The sequence below is a fragment of the Diceros bicornis genome, chromosome 2, assembly GCF_020826845.1.
Source record: "Diceros bicornis minor isolate mBicDic1 chromosome 2, mDicBic1.mat.cur, whole genome shotgun sequence".
Lineage (NCBI taxonomy): Eukaryota > Metazoa > Chordata > Mammalia > Perissodactyla > Rhinocerotidae > Diceros > Diceros bicornis.
The window spans coordinates 28975336-28993974 of NC_080741.1; the positions used below are offsets into that span (position 1 = coordinate 28975336).

General features: G+C 43.4%; 1 protein-coding gene across 1 annotated transcript in view; it reads left to right on the forward strand.

The window, feature by feature from the left end:
- The first annotated feature begins 700 nt into the window (after positions 1-700).
- LOC131413322 (ubiquitin-conjugating enzyme E2 E1) overlaps positions 701-18639 on the forward strand; it is a 72608-nt gene continuing 54669 nt past the window's right edge. The window contains exons 1-3 of the mRNA XM_058553888.1: positions 701-851; positions 1951-2135; positions 6155-6205. Coding sequence (XP_058409871.1) covers positions 1984-2135; positions 6155-6205 — 203 coding nt within the window. The 5' untranslated portion in view covers positions 701-851; positions 1951-1983. The remainder of the gene's footprint in view (positions 852-1950; positions 2136-6154; positions 6206-18639) is intronic.

Below are 18639 nucleotides of genomic sequence, written 5' to 3' on the forward strand. Positions count from 1 at the left end.
GGTTTTACCTGTCACGAAATCTTTTGTATCCCTTTTATAAAATACCACCACTTTCTATAAAAAGTGACTGGAAGAATCTAAAATTGTAAAATTGCACGTGCCTGAGCAGAAAAGTCCTAGTTTGGGATTTTCTAACAGGCGTGCCTAAACCGACCTCTGCTCCTAGCAGGTAAATCGCCAGAGGGAGAAGCCAGTGTCAACCCAAAGGAAAATCCTGTTGTGGGATTTTTTTCCCCTTAAACTGATCACTTATTAGGAGGAGGTCCCGCCGCATTCTCTAGTCCAAAGTCCTTGCCACCAGATTACCATCTTTTCCCCCAATTTACCAATCCCCCCCCCGTTTCCAAAAGCCCTTATTGGAAAGAACTTCCTCTCGTGACCCCCCTATTCCATACAGTTCCAATCTCTCCCAGCGCCCCCCATCTTGGAACGGCTTCCCCTCTCCAGCCCAGGATCCAGGTCCCCGAACCACTTGAGAGGAAATTCACACCCCTCGCCCCCTTCCCTGGCGTCCCGAGGAGGCGCTGGGGTGGGGGTGTGGGTGGGGAGGGGGCAGGGTTTCCCGGGGTCCCCTGTGCCCTCCTCGCGTCCCCCCGGAGGTGTGTAGGGGGAGGGGAGCGCGGGTGGGTGGGACCGGGCGGGTGGGGGAGGGGTGAGGGCGAGGAGGAGGAGGAGGAGGAGTGGTGTGTGTGAGAGCGTGTGTGGCTGGGGGAAGCCATTGCCTGTTTAATAGTTGCTGTTGCTGCACTTCCGCTTCTCTCCCAGCGAGAGAGAGACACGAGTGGCCAGGCCCAGCCGCAGCCGCAGCAGCAGCCGCCGCGGCGGCACGGAGGAGCCAGACACAAAGAGAGGTACGGGGATCCCCCCCGCCGCCCGCCGCCCCCCGGCCGCGTCGCCGGGCCTCGGGGACACCCTTCGCCGCCTCCCCCGACCCGCGCCACCCGGGCCGCCGGGCACGGGGCTGGGGGGGGCGGAGAGGGGCCGGGGAGCCCCAGGGGTCCGGGGCCCGCCCGCGGGGGATGGGCAGGGACCCCGGGCCGCGTGGGGTGCGGGGGCCGCCCGTGTCGGGAGCGGGGGGGGCACTGTACCTCGAACTGTCAGCGCTGCCCCGGGAGCCCCTCACTGGCCGCCCAGGGGGCCGGGAGCGGGGGAGGGGGAGTCGGGGGAGCCCCGTTTCCCCTGGGGCGGGGGCCCGCGGGGATTAACTCCTCCGGGGCGGGCGGGCTCATTGTTATTCGTTCGCGCAGGAGGCCGAGGCCCCCCTCGCACCCCCCCACCAGGGTGGCAGTCGGGCGTGTGCCCGGGACCCCCGCCCCGGCCGCGCAGCCCCAGCCGGGTCGCCGAGGGGCAGGCCGGCGGGGAGGGGCGTCGGGGCGCGGCGCGGGGGGCCCTCGGCCTTGTCGCCCCTGCCCCCCCGCCGGCCTCTCCCTTCCCCCACCCGGGCACCCGCTCCTCGCCTCCGTCCCCCCGTTTCGGCTTCCTCTCTTACTCCTCTCTGCCCTCCTCGCTTCCCGACCTCGCCAAACTCCGCTCCTGGCCGCGGCCCCCGCGACCCCCGGAAAGCCGACAGAAACGGCCCCGAGGCCGGCCGCTGGCCGGGACCTTCCCTCCCTGCCCCGCCGAGGTGCCCGCGCCCCCGCCCTGCCCTCCTCCCCCGCCCGCTCGGCTTGTCCCCTCCCTGCCCCGAGGGGAGCCCCGGGGGGCGAGGGAGGGGCCGCTCGCTGTGCTCCTGACCGTTTTCCCACCGCGTCCCCCACTTGGGGCCAAAAATAAACAAGCCGCGTCCGACTTGCAAAAGCCTTAATGGGCCTGAAGACTTTGAAAAGCTAGTGGAGGGCGGTGGGCGGCCGGGTGCACCCCTGGTCAGAGCCCTCCTGACAGCGCCCGAGTTCCGTATTTACACTGGCTGCATGGTTGATGTGTTTCTGTTTTGTTTCTCTCCCCCTGCAGGGGCTGTTTGCGGGGTGGGGTGGGGGGTTCGCTATGTCGGATGACGATTCGAGGGCCAGCACCAGCTCCTCCTCATCTTCGTCCTCCAACCAGCAAACCGAGAAAGAAACAAACACCCCCAAGAAGAAGGAGAGTAAAGTCAGCATGAGCAAAAACTCCAAACTCCTCTCCACCAGCGCCAAGAGGTACCGTACTCTCTCTCCCTTTTTTTTTTTTTATTTTTTCCCCCCACAGGCTTCCTATTTTCCGAACTGCTTCTTGGTGCATTTGGTCGGCCTCCCAATGAGGGTAGCTTAAGTGCTCCTCAAGGTTTATGTGTTCTTAAAAATGAAAAAAGGGGCTTGGAAGCCCTAACTGTTTTTCTCTATTGCTTTTTCTGTTTTTTTCTTTTAATCATTGCCCACATGCTGTCGTTGTGGCTTGCCTCTTCCCATTTCTTGCTGAAGTTTGTAAAAATCCTCATTACTTTTATCAGTGACCCCCAAATCTGATTTCAAATTACTTGTCCTATTAATCACTAATCTGTGACCCTCCCCAAGGCTGTCATCCCACTTAATTACTAATGCCTGCCCAGACAACTCGATCAAAATGAATTCTGTTACCATCTGACTTCCTCCTCACCTGTTGCACATACATCTTTTTTGAACAGAGCTTTCTCCACAAATTGCATAAGGAATAACTCATACTAGGGAGGTAAAAAATTTAATAGGTGGAGACAGATGTTTTTGGATGGCCTTTAAAGAGATTTTTCTGATTTGGAGAGTTGAGGCAAATGAATCAATAAATGATGTAAAATGGTTAATCTAGGTTGTTTTGGAGATTCTTTTTTGTTTTCTTCAAGAACTTCAATTTACCAAATTTCAGGGACACTCACTTTTTCATGCTATTTCCTCTTCTCTTATGCTATACTAGTGTTATTTTTTTCAAGTTGAATTTAAGCAGTGGCTCTTTTTCTTTATTCTTCTCCTCATATGTCTCTGGAAGAAGCTACTTTTTATCTCCATCATCCTTCAGTAATATCCTCTGATCCCCATGACCCTTAAAATAATCTATAGCAGATTCCTGGGTCGTCCCCCCCCCCCATACCCTTTCATAAATCCTCCTGCTCTAAGGTGGACAGTCATTAAACTTTGAAGTGGCAAACCAGAAAAACAGTAAGGAATCCAAATGGTGGGTTAGAGAGGCATATCTTTCTTAAAAAAGTGTAAAATAAAATGGAATATGAGGATTTAGAGCTCTTCCACTGAGTAGTGAGCCTGGAATTAGGAGTTTGAAAGTTTTTTCTGTCATTCTTGCTGACTTGAAATTTGAAAAGTTGGTAAAGTGCTTTGGTGACCTAACTGTGGGCGGATGAAGGAGTGACTTTAGCTTATTTTAAATAGTGTAGAGGTCTAGAGTTAAGTGGCAAGATGCCTGTACAAGATTGTTCTCATTTTCAGAGGGTTGGTTTGATTGCATCTCAGCTTCCCAGGAGTCCTAACGGCCCTCACTGGTTATCCCTGTGCTGGTTCTCCCAGAATCTGGCATCTCTCTGCCCACTTTGGATGGAGCCTCCCTTAATCTGTCTCGTCTGGGCTCCCTCATCCATGCTGGGTCAGCTTTTGGCCCTACCTGACTAAGGCAGGATTTTGCTTTGGGTCATTTGTATTTTTATATTTTGCTGGAGATCCCTGGTGTACGTAAATATATTTAGGGGTGAAGACACAGGCGTCAAATATAAAATAGTCTGCTTTATGTCAGCAAATTACAGAGGGGGACTTTTCATCAGACACAATTTGTCCATTTACGCTAAGGAAGTTAAAAACTTCTTTGGAAACGCCTGGGAAAGAGATGATAGGTGTAAAAAAATAAAAGATGGGAAGCTACAAATAGTAATTTTACCTATAAAGTTAACAGTTTTAGCTCCCTGGATATCTTGCTGAAAGAGTGGCTGTTCGTGTTAAAGCAGAGCTAAAGTTAATAGTAAAGGTGAAAAATGGAGAGGGACGGATCCAGGAAAGAAGAAGGGGAAAATTGATGTTAGTGGTACCCTATAGAAGCTGCTCTGTGAAATGTATTGATTTGGAAAGTAGGTGTTGCCCATAGAATTGGAAGGGGCACGGATACCAGGAGATAGAATGAAAAAGAAGTCTGCGTTGGCAGACAGAAGTTTACCTAACTGCATATTGGAAAGTGGTTTCTAGTCCACGGGTAGAGGAAAGCCCCCATTGAGAGTGATCTGGACAAGAATTACTCCATGATATATTAGTTACTCTTACGAATCTTTTGCCAGCACTGTGGAAATGGTGCAAGTGTTTGTTGTATAGATGAAGTGGATAAAGCTATCTCGTATTACACTTTTTAGGTATTAAAGAAGCAACTGCCTTTTCAGGGAACATTTTATAGTAGAGGTTGGGTTAGCAAGGAGAAGTGAAGTCACTGTGTATTTTTATACAGGTTGTGCTCAGGGGGAGGATATTTTTGCCTATGTACATAGGTCTTAACATGCAGTCATTCTAATAGATGCAGGTAAAGAATCAGGAAATTCGGGTTCCAAAGTTTTAGTCTAACATACAATAATGAGGCAAACTGCAGGGCTGCGTATTTCCCAGCACTGAAATGCTTCGTATTGGTAGCAACAGAATTGAGCAGAACACAGATAAGTAGATGTCAGTAGAGATTGTGAGCAAACCCCTTTCTAAAATTGACCAGATTTGTAGGGGACAGGAAATGCCCTCCAATAGGAAGATTTCACGAACTGCCCCAGTCACCACCCTTGATTTCTCTACTTACACATGGAAAAAATAATGCCTTACCAAACCTATTCCCCATCGCATCCAGCCAGCCTGTCTTCCTACCCTCAGAAAGCTTTTGGAAAGAGAACAGCATCCATTGTGATTTAGATTGCTTTTAGAATGTGTGTGTGTGTTAGTTTTTTACTACTGTGCTGCCTCGGTGGGATTTTTAAGTTGCAACATAGCCCTTTAGGGCTTTACATGATCGGAGCTGGAAAGGTTATAAAAATAGAAGGCACCGTTTAGAAGGTAGAAGAGGCTTAAAGGCCTCAAACTTTGTCGTAGTAATTGATGCTCCAAGTGCCTAGGTAAGCAGAAGACAAAGGCCAGGGCTTGGTGTGAACTGCCTGGTGGCGTCGGCCTAGGAGTGGGGGATGGGACTCGTTGTGAAGTCGTGGGTTGGTGCGGAGATGGAAAACGGGGGGTCCAGTGTGGGATGGAGAAGGAAGGGGGCAGTCCCAAGGGAAGTTAGAGGAGGTCCGGGAAAAGCAGGTCCGGGAAAAGCAGGTCCGGAAAGGCGGGCCGCGAGTCCGAGCGGGAGTGCGGGACCGAGGCCGGGCCGGGTGCACCTGTGCGGGCCGCGGCGACTGCTGGAGGCCGGCCTGCTGGAGGGGAGGGCGCGGCGTCGGGGCTGGAGATTCCGGGGCGCGGGGGAGGCAGCTGGGGAGTCGCCGGGCGTCCCGGCGCGGGCTCTCCCCACCCGGCCCGCAGCTTCCCCCGGGCGGCCGGCGTGCGCGCCCCGAGCCGTCGGGCGCGCGCGGGGTGGGGGCGGGGAGTCCGGGGGGGCGGCGGGCACGGCCGGGGGCGGCCAAGCGGAGGGGTCTGCCCTGGGCCTGCGCCGCCCGGCAGCCCGCGACGGCGGGCCGGTCGGCCAGGGCCCGAGGGGCCTCGCGGGGAGCGGCCATGTTGGTTTCGTGACTGAGGACGCGGGGCGGCCTGGGGGGGCGCCCTGCCGGGGGTGGGCGTGAGGACAGCCGAGGTGCGGGGGTGACCCCGAGGGGCGGAGACTGTGGGGCGTCCTTCCCTCCCACTCGATGGCCCTGATGTCTCCGTCCAGGGGAGGGACGACTGTGCCACGTTGTAATACGGTGCAGAAAGCTAGTTCAGGAGTGAGAGGCTTTAAAATTCTTTCCGAAATGGAAAGCACCGAGAGATAGAAGTGCCTTAGTGCGCGAGGAAGATTCGAACCTAAACGTTGTAGGTGATAACAAGAGACCCCGGACCCCCAACTCACTGCGTCTGTGAAAAAAGTTTTTCCTAAACTGCGGATCCGAGGCTTTTGATGTGTAGTTTCCTCCTTCCCCAGTAGAATCCAGTGGTCGTGGGGTCGTTAGGTTTATCTGCCAGACTTACCTGCACATTACAGGTGGGAGGCTGCCCGCGCCTTAATGTTGCTTGTGTTTCTCTCTCTCGCACTTCCTCGACTCCAGGATTCAGAAGGAACTGGCAGACATCACTTTAGACCCTCCACCCAACTGCAGGTGAGCTTCTTTTCAAATTTTTTTTTTTTAATTCTTTTAACCTTTATCTTGTTTTTTTTTCTTTTTATAATTATAAAATTTGCTTTTATTTTTTGGTTAATGCTTGTTTTAGTGTTAGCATCAACAGCTGAAATTCATTAATCTGGGTATAATGTTTTGATGAGCCTCTGACAGTTGCAGTACTATGTTGAAGAGAAGTCATGGATTTGGAGCGGACACTTTTGCGTGTATGAAACGAAACTGTAAAATGAACTTAAAGATGTACGCTTGCCTAATCGTGGACCTTTGATTTCTCATTAAGGATGATGTAAAACTTTTTAGATGCTCAGGTACATTTTGGTTTAGAAAATAGGTTTGCTATCTTAATCTGTTTTTCAAGCTCTCTCCTAAGCTAATAGAGCATAGAGTTAAATCAAGTACTGGGTCCTGAGACTTATTTCATTATATTTAAATTTGGTGTTGGACTTTTTCCTTGCTAATTCAGGACGTAATTGGTGGCTTTGATAAAAAGGTTTTGTTTTAAATTATTTTATAGATTTGAACTCTTCCGTAGGGATGTTTTCCTTGAATTTGCTTTACTCAGACTGTATGCAAATGTTTGTTTCAGTTTCAAAACAGTTTGATACCAGCTTGTGAAGGGTTTGTTGATCACTTGATTTTATTTAGAATAGCCATTTTGCTACTGTTGAGTCAAGGTGGAAGACTTGATGATTTTACTAGAACAACAGTGAAGTGAGGAAGGACTTATTATGTGTTATAATAGAGCCATTTGTTTAAGGGAGATTAATTGTTAGGTTCCGTTACTCCCATAGTTTAAAAATTAAGTCTAACATTTAACCTAATTCTCAGTTCTCAGGATCGGCCTTGGGATGGCATGTGCGATTTCAGAAGGGTTCTAAATTTATAGGTAGAGGTAGAAAACGTTACCCAGAAGAAAATATTCAGTGGTCATACACAGTTTAAAACAAGCATGTGGAAATATTCAGATGGAAAAGCTAAACGAAATATTTTGCTTATTAACACTGAACTTAACTGTGGTTAATGGATTAAATAGAGACTTTAATATTGCCGTTTTGGTTACATATGTTCTTAATGTTGGTCAGGTGTAGGATGTTCTTTGGTAAAGTGTCCTGTTTTGTGAGGAAGGTCATTTTGAGTTTGACATGCTCTTAAGCTATGGTTTGTAACTGAACTGCTTAATGACTCTTGATGATTTCTCTCATGGCTATTAAGAATCTCTTCAGACAGTTGACAAAGTATAGAAATGGGTAAGGCTCAGGGCTGTAATATTTTCCTCTTTTATTTTAGTGGAATCATTATTCAGATGGAAGCCTGTAGCTTCCCTTGGTTGGTTGTGTTGAATCCGTGGGCATTCTCCTTGGTAGATCTGTGTTATGTAGTTCATGCTCCTGTTTGGGATCGTGTCTCTTCCATGTGTGTCTTGTGAGTTCACACAGCTTTCGCTGATCAAATTATAAAGTTTTTAAAGCATGGTTTCAAAACTAATAACATTTATCAAACATAAATGGCTTTCTTGTAAGTGCAAATTTAAAATTGTAAACAATTGGAAGGTTTTCGTGGGATTAATCACCTTTAAAAAACAGGATAAGTATGCATTAGTTTCACTCCATTTTAGCTGAGTGTACATGTGAGAGATTTGTGCTGGTGAGCATGTAAAACTTTTTATTCTTGGAAAACCCTCCTAATTACCCCTCCAAGGGGAAACCTTTGAACGTTACCTGTGGTCAGGTGAAGTACCAAACTGGATGGCTATTGGGTGGTGGGTGGTGAGGAGATGAACCTTGACAGACTTAAACATTTTTGGGAAAATATCTCCTTGATTTCAGAGAAAACACCAGGCATCTTTATTTTGCAAGAGAATGTATGTTATATTGACTTTTAAAAATAAAGGCTGCTTTATTTTCTGAAGATCTTTTCCAGTAGGGCTGCTTAAGTAATATGAATTACAATTTCTACTTTTGGTTGGCTTACTAGTGTTACTGACTTAATGTTGTTATTTAGTAGTCTCAATATTCAGGTAACTTAAATGAGTTTGCTTTTATGTTTTTTGTTGGTACCTTATGGGATTGAATTATTTAATATTTTAATGTATGTTATTGTTTGAGATGGAAATGGATAATTTAGTTTTGGGGATACTTTCTGGAGTCAGCATCCAATTAAAATGTATGAATTGAATAGTAAACTGAGTGCATGCATGTTTATTTTTTAATGTTACTCTCAGCATGAGAGCTCGATAGCTTGGTTCTTTTATATTTTGAATAAGTTAAATAATTGGCTTTCAATGAATGTATCCTATGTATTAATCCTTTGTCGGACTGCCTTTCCTCAGTCAGTGTTCAGCATGTGATTTTAAATTTAAGCACATTACTAAAATGTAGCAGTTGGCACATAGTAAGCTTTCAATAAACAGTTGATTATTGCAAATCATTGGGAGAATCACTTCTCTTGAAGGTGCACTGCTTGTGTTCAGTAATTTTAGCATTTTACTTGGCAAAAGTATTTGGATTTGAAGTTACTAAGCTTCAAAACTTGTGTGAAATGCAATTGCTAAATATGTTATGTGTGAGCACATAAAGTTAAATCCTCAGTGTTGTATATTATGTTAAGTAGATTTTTTTAGAACAAAATGCAGTTTGTATTCAATGACCAGGTCAAAAGTATTTTAAGTGAATATTTTTAAATTGCCATATAAATCAAATTCTTTGGTATCTCTGAACTATTTGGTTGTATGTATATACACAGATGAGATAGTCTCCCTCCTCACATACTGTGCATTTGGTTAGGTTTTTTTCCCCCTGCATTTTGGCTTTATTTGTTGAGGAGAAAAATACTGTCTTAACTACTGTAATGATTTCCTAAAGCTTGCTGTATCTTGGATTGTAAAATTATGTCTTTTAGATAGCTGGTGAACTCTGGGCCGCTAGAGTCAGTTTTGCAGCTGTTATTTATAGCCTAGGGCTCAAGCTTTGCTAAATTGACTAGTTATAGCTATGTAACTAATCTGTAGACGTAAATGCCTGTAGACAATATGTCTGCACGTAATAAATGACATATTTTGCCTAAGTCGTTTAAACTTCAGATTTTACTTAATGGGTATATTAGTATTATGAATAAACTACTCATATAGTGACTTGAAACCCCCAAATTTAGATTTTTGGGGAGTGCTATTTTAGGATAAAATGTGTTTGAGAAGTTATTAAACATTTCAAGCATGGTGGAGAATAATAAAAATTTTTCTTTTATATGACTGTTACATTTTGACCATTATTTTTCTGTTTCCTAAATATGTAAACCCAACTAAGTCAATGTGTTTTATTTTTCTGGGAGAAGTATTATGTAATCAGACTTTTAAAGTTGGTTATAAAGTTTTACAGCTAAATTGTACTTTTTTAAAGATGATTTAAAGGCTAAAATGAAGAACATTTTTAAAAAATGTAATGCATTTGTCTAAGAAGTTAAATTTTCTCAACCTTCTCTTCCTCATTTACTAAAAGGGTCATATACCTGGTTTCCTACCTCATAGTGTTGGAAAGTTCAAACGAGCTTAGAGTCTTCTGTATGTGTTAGATGGTGATATTATTATAATTGCCCGTTTAGCTCCTTTTAATAGCTCACCTTTTTAACTAACATTGCCTTTTATTGCTTGAATTTTAAATACAATATTAAGCTATTACACAGTAATGTAAGAATGCATGTTTTTGAAAAGTTGAAATGCAGAAGTTGTGGAGTAAAAAGTGAAAGATCCTCATCACGACCTCTTCTGATCCTGCCCCTTGCACAGAGATGCTCCAAGTTAGCACTCATTTGTGTCCTTCCAGATAGTTTCTGTGAATTTACATTGTTGTATTTTTCTGGTTTTACAAAACCTGGAATTAGTGGTAATAGTAATGATATGTCAGTTTAGAAATCCCAAGCTGCTAACTTTGGCGTGAAAAAGAGATCCTTTCCATGCAACAGTAAAGGCTTATACATCTTGTCCAAGTTTAGCATGTTTTAAATGGTTGTTTGGGTATAAGAAATGAGTTCAACAGAATTCGTCCTTTACAGAATCCTGTATCATCTTACTTGCTGAAAAATCTTTCCTTTTATATGTCTTTCATGTATCTGATGTTACTAACTGCGTTAAGGATATAAATGTGACTTCAACAGCTGAATGATGTTTAGTCATCATCATTTTCATTTGGAGAGTTACCACTGCAGTATGCTTGCCTTTCTTTATGTGTGTAAAGGCAGTGTTGAAAAATAGTGCGAGACAGGAGTGTCAACACAATCAAAATAGCACCACCCAAAGCAGGATCAGGTTCCTGGAAACTAGATCATCACCTGGGGCCTGAGGGGGTAGGAAGGAAGGAAATCTGTCCAGGAAGTGCCTTGCCTACTAAATGAGACTCTTGTGGCTGTTGTGGATTGTAAAGCTGTACTGCTGCTGTTCCTCAGAAAGCTAAACAGAATTACTGTATGACCCAGCAATTCCACTCCTAGGTATATACTCAAAAGGATTGAAAACAGGGACTCAGACAAATACTTGTCAGTGTTCATAGCTATCCATATTAGCCAAAAAGTGGAAACAACACAAGTATCCATCAACAGATGAATGGATAAACAAAATGTGGCCTATATACACAATGGAGTATTATTTAGCCATAAAAAGGAACGAATTTCTGATAACATGCTACAATATGAATGAACCTTGAATATGTTATACCAAGTAAAATAAGTCAGACACAAAAGGACAAATATTGTGTGATTCCACTTACATGAAATATCTAGAATAGGCAAATCTGTAGAGACAGAAAGAAGATTAAGAGGTTTGCAGGGGCTGGGGAGATGGGAGAATGGGGAGTTATTTCTGAATGGGTACAGAGTTTCTGTTTGGGGTGATGAAAATTCTGGAAACAGTGGTAATGGTTGCACAACATTGTGAATGTAATTAATGGCACTGAATTTTACACTTAAAAATGGTTAAAATGGCAAATTTTGTTATGTATTTTACCACAAAAAAGGTTAAAGAAAAAACTATACCAGTATTAAAATGTTATCAGTATTTTGAGGAAAAATGCTTATAGCTTAGGAGGCAGCACTTGACAGTTTTTAGGGATTCTTATAAAGATGGTAATTGTTAAATTCCTGTCGCAAACTTTGAGTGCCTGTTATATATGAAAAGTCACTGCCTTCAAGGAGTTCATTGTCTATTAAGGGTGGTAAGAAATGTAGGCACACATTGTGGTTAGTACTTGGAAACATGAATATTATTTGGAAAGTAATCAACACACAAAACATGTCATAAAGCTTCAGAGGAGTGACAGATTACTTTGACCTGGGTGTGAGGGGTTGTAGCTGGAGCACTTGGTGATCTGGGAAGGCTTCATGAAGGAAATGAGAAGTGGGGTGGGGAAGACTAAGGGCCATCTGCAGCAGCAGAAACAGTGTAAGCATAGACATAGCAGAGGAAAGGCAGACAGGGCGCTATTGGTCAATAGTGAATAAACCTGTGGCTGGAGAGTGAGCAAGAGTGGGAGAATAAACAAAACTTGTGTTCCTCAGGCTTTGAATTTCATTTTATAGATACTGGAGAATCATTGATACCCTCTTGAGCTGGGACTGTAATCCAGTGAGAGCTGAGTATCTGGACGGAGATAAAGCAAGGGTTGAGCGGAGCTCAGTGGGAACCAGGAGACTTGGAGATTGCTGCAGTAGCCCAGGTGGGAGGCCAGGTGGGCCATGGGGACAGGTGGTGGCCATCAAAGAGAGAAGAGAGAGTCAGAAAGCAGTAGAATCCAGAGAACTTGGCCACTGATTTAGATATGGCCACTCCTTGAAAGAAGTCAGAGGTTGTTTGGGTGTTGGGGAAGATGGTGGTGACATTAACAGAAGTAGATGAGGCAGGAAGATGAACTGGCTTGAGGGAGGTGGAGAGATTAGATCCTCCTCCCAAGGTTTAATTATTTGCTTTGTTGACCATATACAATGCTTAGTATATTGCTGCCACTTAGTAGGCCCTCAGTAAATATTTGCAGTTTGATTGTATATTTAAGTTTATTTATTTATTTATTTATTTTGTGAGGAAGATCAGTCCTGAGCTAACATCCATGCCAATCCTCCTCTTTTTGCTGAGGAAGACTGGCCCTGAGCTAACATCTATTGCCAATCCTCCTCCTTTTTTTTTCCCTTTTTCTCCCCAAAGTCCCAGTAGATAGTTGTATGTCGTAGTTGCACATCCTTCTAGTTGCTGTATTGTGGGACGTTGCCTCAGCATGGCTGGGGAAGTGGTGCGTTGGTGCGTGCCCGGGATACCGCTAAGCCACGGGTCCGGCCCCTACGTTTTTTTTTTTTTATAATTTTATTTATTTTTCCCCCCCAAAGCCCCGGTAGATAGTTGTATGTCATAGCTGCACATCCTTCTAGTTGCTGTATGTGGGACGCGGCCTCAGCATGGCCGGAGAAGCGGTGTGTCGGTGTGCGCCTGGGATCCGAACCCGGGCTGCCAGCAGCGGAGGGCGCGCACTTAACCACTAAGCCACAGGGCCGGCCCCCTAAGTTTATTGTTAATCAGTCATTGAACTCTCAGATCTACCTGGCCTACTTTTAGACTAGATTAGACAGTTAAATAGATTATAAACTCCCTAAAAGGCAGGGACCGAGATTTCTATCTTTGGTTCTGATCCTACATGTTTTTTTCTCCCAACTTTTTTGGTTTGAAAATTTCAAAGCTACAGAAGAGATGAAAGAATAATACAGGGATCACCCATCCTTCACCCTGCTTCACCGGCTGTTAAAATTTCACCACATTTGCTTTGTCTCTCTCTTATCTTTTATGTGTTTCTTTTGCGGAACCATTTGAAAGTGAGCTGGAGGCATCCCGGGGCTTCCGTGGGTTTAGGTTTGCCTGTGTTGACTTAGAGCTGGGCTGGCACGGGTGCTGAGACTGGAGCTGGCTTTGGGAGTCCACGTTAGATTTGAAAGTTTGAATGATAAGGTACACCTGTTTGCCAAGGGGAAGAGGAAGATTGAGAATTGTGCTCTGACGGCTGTCCAAATGAAGGATGGGAAAATAAAGAGGACCTGGGGAAAAAGGAAGCACAGTAGGAGAGCTGCAGGCCCTAGGGGAGGTCAAGGGAAGTTTTTCTTTGGGCTTTAAAGTCTAAAGTTGAGTGTGCTTTGTAGGCTGAGGGGAAGAGGCAAGTACAGAGGAAAAAGTAAAAACGCGAGAGAAAGACATGTAATGTGTTTTAAATACAGTTGTAGAGAAGGTGATAGAATATGGAACTGAAGTATATCTCTCATAAGTAGAGAGTGTATATTTAGAAAGGCTGACAGCCTGGAACTTTATGATAGAGTGACAGTTTCTAGAGGGTCGGAAGCATTTTCCGTCCGTGAGTTACACCCCAGCTACTTGTGTAGAACTGAAAGCAGCAGCATCGTCCCCAGTGGTTTTTGGTTTGTTCTTTCCCCGGTAGACTTCAAGTTCCTTGAGAGCAGGGATTATGTCTTTGCATCCTTACACTGCCCAATAAAGAGTAGATAAGCAATACATATTTGTTATATTATGTTAAATTAAAACACAAACACAAAAACCTAATTTGAGTTTGATGGTTTAATGGAACGTCTTCATTACCTGCTTCAGAAAACAATGGAAAGAGCTGGGGAAGTTGCTGTCGCATTTTACAGCTGTCCATTGCTGGCATTCTTTCTGAGTTGGCACCCAAGCAGTCTGGGCAATTTTCACCTTCCCGGAATCGCAGAGGAGCTCTGGGCTGCAGTGTGATAGAAAAGACGGGGTCAGTGCTGCAGGCTAAGTTGAGAGAATGTACAAAGAAAATATCAATACCTTTGATTTGCATGTTTTGACTTTCGAAGATTAATGTTTGCCAACAAGTGAGTGTGAGTTTCGGGATGCTAAGTAAATTGGGCATCCTAGAGACGTTCCCCTAAATTCTAAAGCTATTCCTGATAGTTGATTATGTTAGAGATGCTGGCAACCGCCTGAGACATCTGACACATTCCCCATCATCAGTGGAGTGAAACAGGGTTTCATAATAAGCCCATTCTTATTCAGCCTCTCTTATGTAGCCATGCTCTAAAGTGAAACAAAAGACCTAGTAACTGGTGTCAGAATATGCTTCTAATCCTCTGGGAAACTTCCTACTCTGTAGGCTAAGAAGCTCATCAAAGCTCCTTGCTTGAGAACTGGAATCCAGGAACTGCTGTATGCTAATGACTCTTTTCTTGAAACATACATGCAAATGATTATGGATTGCTTTGTAGAGTCCATGCTACACTACGTAGATGATAAACCTGTGGAAGGCCAAGGTGATGTCTCACCCTAGTCAGGAAGGTCCCGTAAAGCCAACAATTCTCACACGCAGAACATAATTGAAAGTTGTCACTGGGTTTTGCTAACTAGGGCAGCATGCCGTTCACTAACACTTGAACAAAGTAGTCAAAAACTGAATTCTGTCTGTTTTCTAAAGAACTTGAACATAGTAAAGTGAAATGCCAGGCCACAATAAAGGGACTGGATTATCCAGCTCTTACGTAGCATTCAACAGTGCATTTGCTACAGGTGTGACATCTGACTTGTCTATAGTGACCTGTGTCAGTACTTAACTTAGAAAGTAATAATCAATGGAGTGGTTCCAGTAGGGCCTACCAGCATTGAAATGATGATCATTATATGTAATACCAGGACATTGGGTGTTTGTATCTATTTGATAGATGGGAAATTGATGTGGCATAGACCCTAATAAGTTCTATAGAAAAAGACATTCGAGTACATTTTCAAATAGCAATAGATAGAGCAGCTTGGAATGATTTTACTTACAGAAAAATTTTAGATAGGATACAGCTTAAAAAGTCAGGATTATAATCAGGAAGCAGTGTTGTACAAGATTGACAGCAGCATGAGTAAATCAGATCATATTCATTTAAATATTGGAGTGTCTTCTGTGTGATAGGTTCTGTAGGTGACTAAAACAGACCTGGCCTCTGGCTCGTGGAACTTAAATTTTGGTAGGCGATACAGACAGCAACCCAGTAAGAGGATTAGTAACTACAAGTTGTGTTGGCGAGTAGGAGAGAAATTAACGGTGCAGTGATGGAGAATAATTGGGGAGGGGGTTACTTAGAGAAGGCTTAAAAAGACATTTAGGCAAAGACCTGAAAGATGAGAAGAAAGGAGATAGCCTTGTGAAAAGTCTGTGAGAACATCCCAGCCTGAGGGATGCAGGAACACAGAGGCCCTGAGGTGGGGAGAGCCGCATGATGCAGGATCATGGAAACTGTGGTAGAGTGTGGTTTTCATTCTAAGTGGGAAGCCATTCAAGGTTTTGAAGCAAGGAAATGATGTTATTTCAGTAATGATTTAAAAGTCTTTTCCCACCCTCCTTGCTATGTGGAAAATAGCTGGGAGGAAGGCACAAATGGAAGAGGGGAGACCAGAAATGAGAGTATTGCTCTCTTCCAGGCAGCTGGGATTAAGATGGTGGCAGTGGAGATAGGGTTAGAACACCTGGACCTGTTGATGAATTGCATATGGGAGATGCGAGAAAGGACCAAGAATGGCTCCAGATTTCTGTGGTTTTAGCAATTAGGTAGATGATGGCAACATTTTGCTGATAGGGAGAAGACTGGAATAGGGCCTGAGTGTGTGCTTTGGGATGAGGGCAGCATAGAAAATGCGTCCTTTCTGGATATGTTACATTTGAGATAGATGCCAGTGAGGCATCCAAATGAAGGTGTCAAATAGAAGTTAGATATGTGTAATTGGAGCACAGAGGAGTATTTTGAACTCCAATACATATAAGCTTGAGATACACGTACATTTGGGAGACGTCACTGTATAGAGGTTCTTCAGTGTCTGGGGGATACCTCTAGCTCCCCTAGTGAGAAGTGAGGGCCCAGGATGGAGACTTGGACATCTAGCATTTAGAGTTTGTGTAGTAGGAGTAATTAGCAAAGGAGACAGAGAGAAGGACAATCAGGAGAGTGTGGTGTCAGAAAGCAGCCAGTGGAAACTGTTTTGAGCTAGAGTGATCATCAACTCTGAAATAATACTGTGAGGTGGAAAAAGATGAACCAGCAAGTAACGGTTGGATTTTACAACTTTAAATTTTGACTTTCCCAAGACTGATCCATTGTAGAGGAGATGATGCAAAAGGGGATGATTTTCAAAAAGGAGAAGATGTTTATTTGTGTTACTTGTCCCAATTAGAAAATTTCATTGTGTTTATGCAGGGATCTGATTTAGTATTATCAGATTCTTATAGTTTTAGGGCAGAATTTCTTAACGTTGTGTATTGTACTTTTTGTGGGAGAGGGTCTATCATTTTCAGTGGATTCAGTGGATTGTGGGGGAGGGGTTACTCTCTTCTCCCCCCACCAGAAAAAGTTAACTTCTGCTTTACTAGATTCAAGTCCTTTGTGATCTTAATGGCTACCCTTGTAGTATGGATACCATACGTAAGTAATGCTGCATTTATATAGTACATCTTGATGAGTTCTTTTTGCACGGCTTAGTTTGAAATTACTAGGCAGTGAGTAAATTGAAAAATCAGTAAATTGCTGCTGCCATCCTTAACATTTTTTTACATGCTTTGATTTGCATCAACCTTTTGTACTTTTCGTACTCGTGAATGCACTAGAATGAGTGGGTACATGGGTTTACTTTTAACACAGCAGAAGTTACTCATCATATTCAATTTTTTTATCCTTTTAAAAAAGATTAGCTGTCATGTTAATGTTTTACATTGAACGTACCTGGAACTCTTGAAGCCTCATGTAAGCATCATCTTTCCAATCATCTACTGATCACATTTTATTAATTTGTTTCAAATTATCCTAGGTACTCTTGGTCCTTGGTAAATGAGATTGTCTTCTGATTCTCAGATTGGTCTTCTCAAGACACATAACTTGGTAAATTACATGCAGTAAGCCAGGGGGCAATAAGACTCCTAGAGTCATTGCTAAATGCAGTTAAGTTTCCTATAAGAAAATGTCCCACGATGCAGATGTTCATCTTAGTACTTCCCATCAGAGCAGTATGTGTGCATAGCAGCTTGTATATAAAAATGAAGATGCCAGATTCCATTCAAATATGGAGTGTAGGGGACTTGGGGGAAGTGTTGCACACACATCCTAAGTGATCTAGCTGGTGTCTTTTTAGTCACATCACAAAGGTTATCAATTTTAGTCTCAAAAATATGGTTTTGACATATTTCATTGACACTAACTTTGTTTAAAAGTGGGTTCTTTGGGTTATGATTGAAATTTTTCACATTTTCAAACAGTTAGAGGTTTTCTTTCAATATGCCCTTACAGTAAATAAGGATTTGGAGGAAAAATTATTTATGATATCTCTTAAATAACTGAAATATTTCTAAATTAAAATTGATGACATAGAGAAATTGTTTTTATTTGTATAATGTGAAGCTTTGGACTTGAATCCTGGTGCCAGAGGTCACTGGGTGAGGGAGGTAGCCAGTAGATGGTGTTGCTTGAGTGAGTCAGTGACTCTGTCTGGTAAAGGGATAGCAGAGTTCTGGGAGCATTGAGGGTAGCATTAAGAAATGTTCAGGACTGGGAGACATTCTTCTAGTTCAGAGTATTAGTTGGAATCACAGAAGCGTTAGTTACTGCCAGAGGGAAGCAAATGATATAACACACGGAAGCACAAATGTTTTGACTACATAGGAACTTTGCTCCCCAAATAACATAAATTTCTCCTACCACCACTCATAACCCTTCCTCCTCTATGGGAATCCATCTCAGTTTTTTAAGGTAATTTATTTGAATTGTCTTTATAAAATTTTATTTCTTAGCAGACTTTGATTTATCCTAAAGAAAAGGAGATTGTTGAATTGGTGTACATCAAAGACTCTAAAAGAAAACATTTGTTTTATAACAAGCACCCAGGAGGATTTTTTATAAACATGAAAGATAACTTTCCTCTAACCTAAGTAAGTATTTCAAAACAAATGTATGTTAGTGATTATAGTAATGTGTGAGCAGAGACTGGCAGTAAAGATAGCAATATCAAACATTACTTAATAGTATATGATACTGCTTTGCCTTGGTCCTTTTTCTGAGTAACCCTATGAAGGTCCTCAGAGTGCATAGCTTCATTCTTCAGCCAGACCGGTAGCCCCTCAGAAAATGTTGCTTCTTTGTAGCTTAGTATCCTGAGATGTTTTCACATCCCAAGTGTGTTTATCATATAGTAAACATTGTCAAGTGATATGGACCAGTCCTAAAATAAACCATATATGGAGGACACAATTCTTGTTAGAACTGAAATTTGAAATTGGTTTCTGTTCTGTCTGGCCATACTGCTGGATTCTATGTAGATCTAGGATTTCTACTACTACATTTTACTGTAACTATTTACATTCGTATAGGGAAGAAATTCTATATTGTAG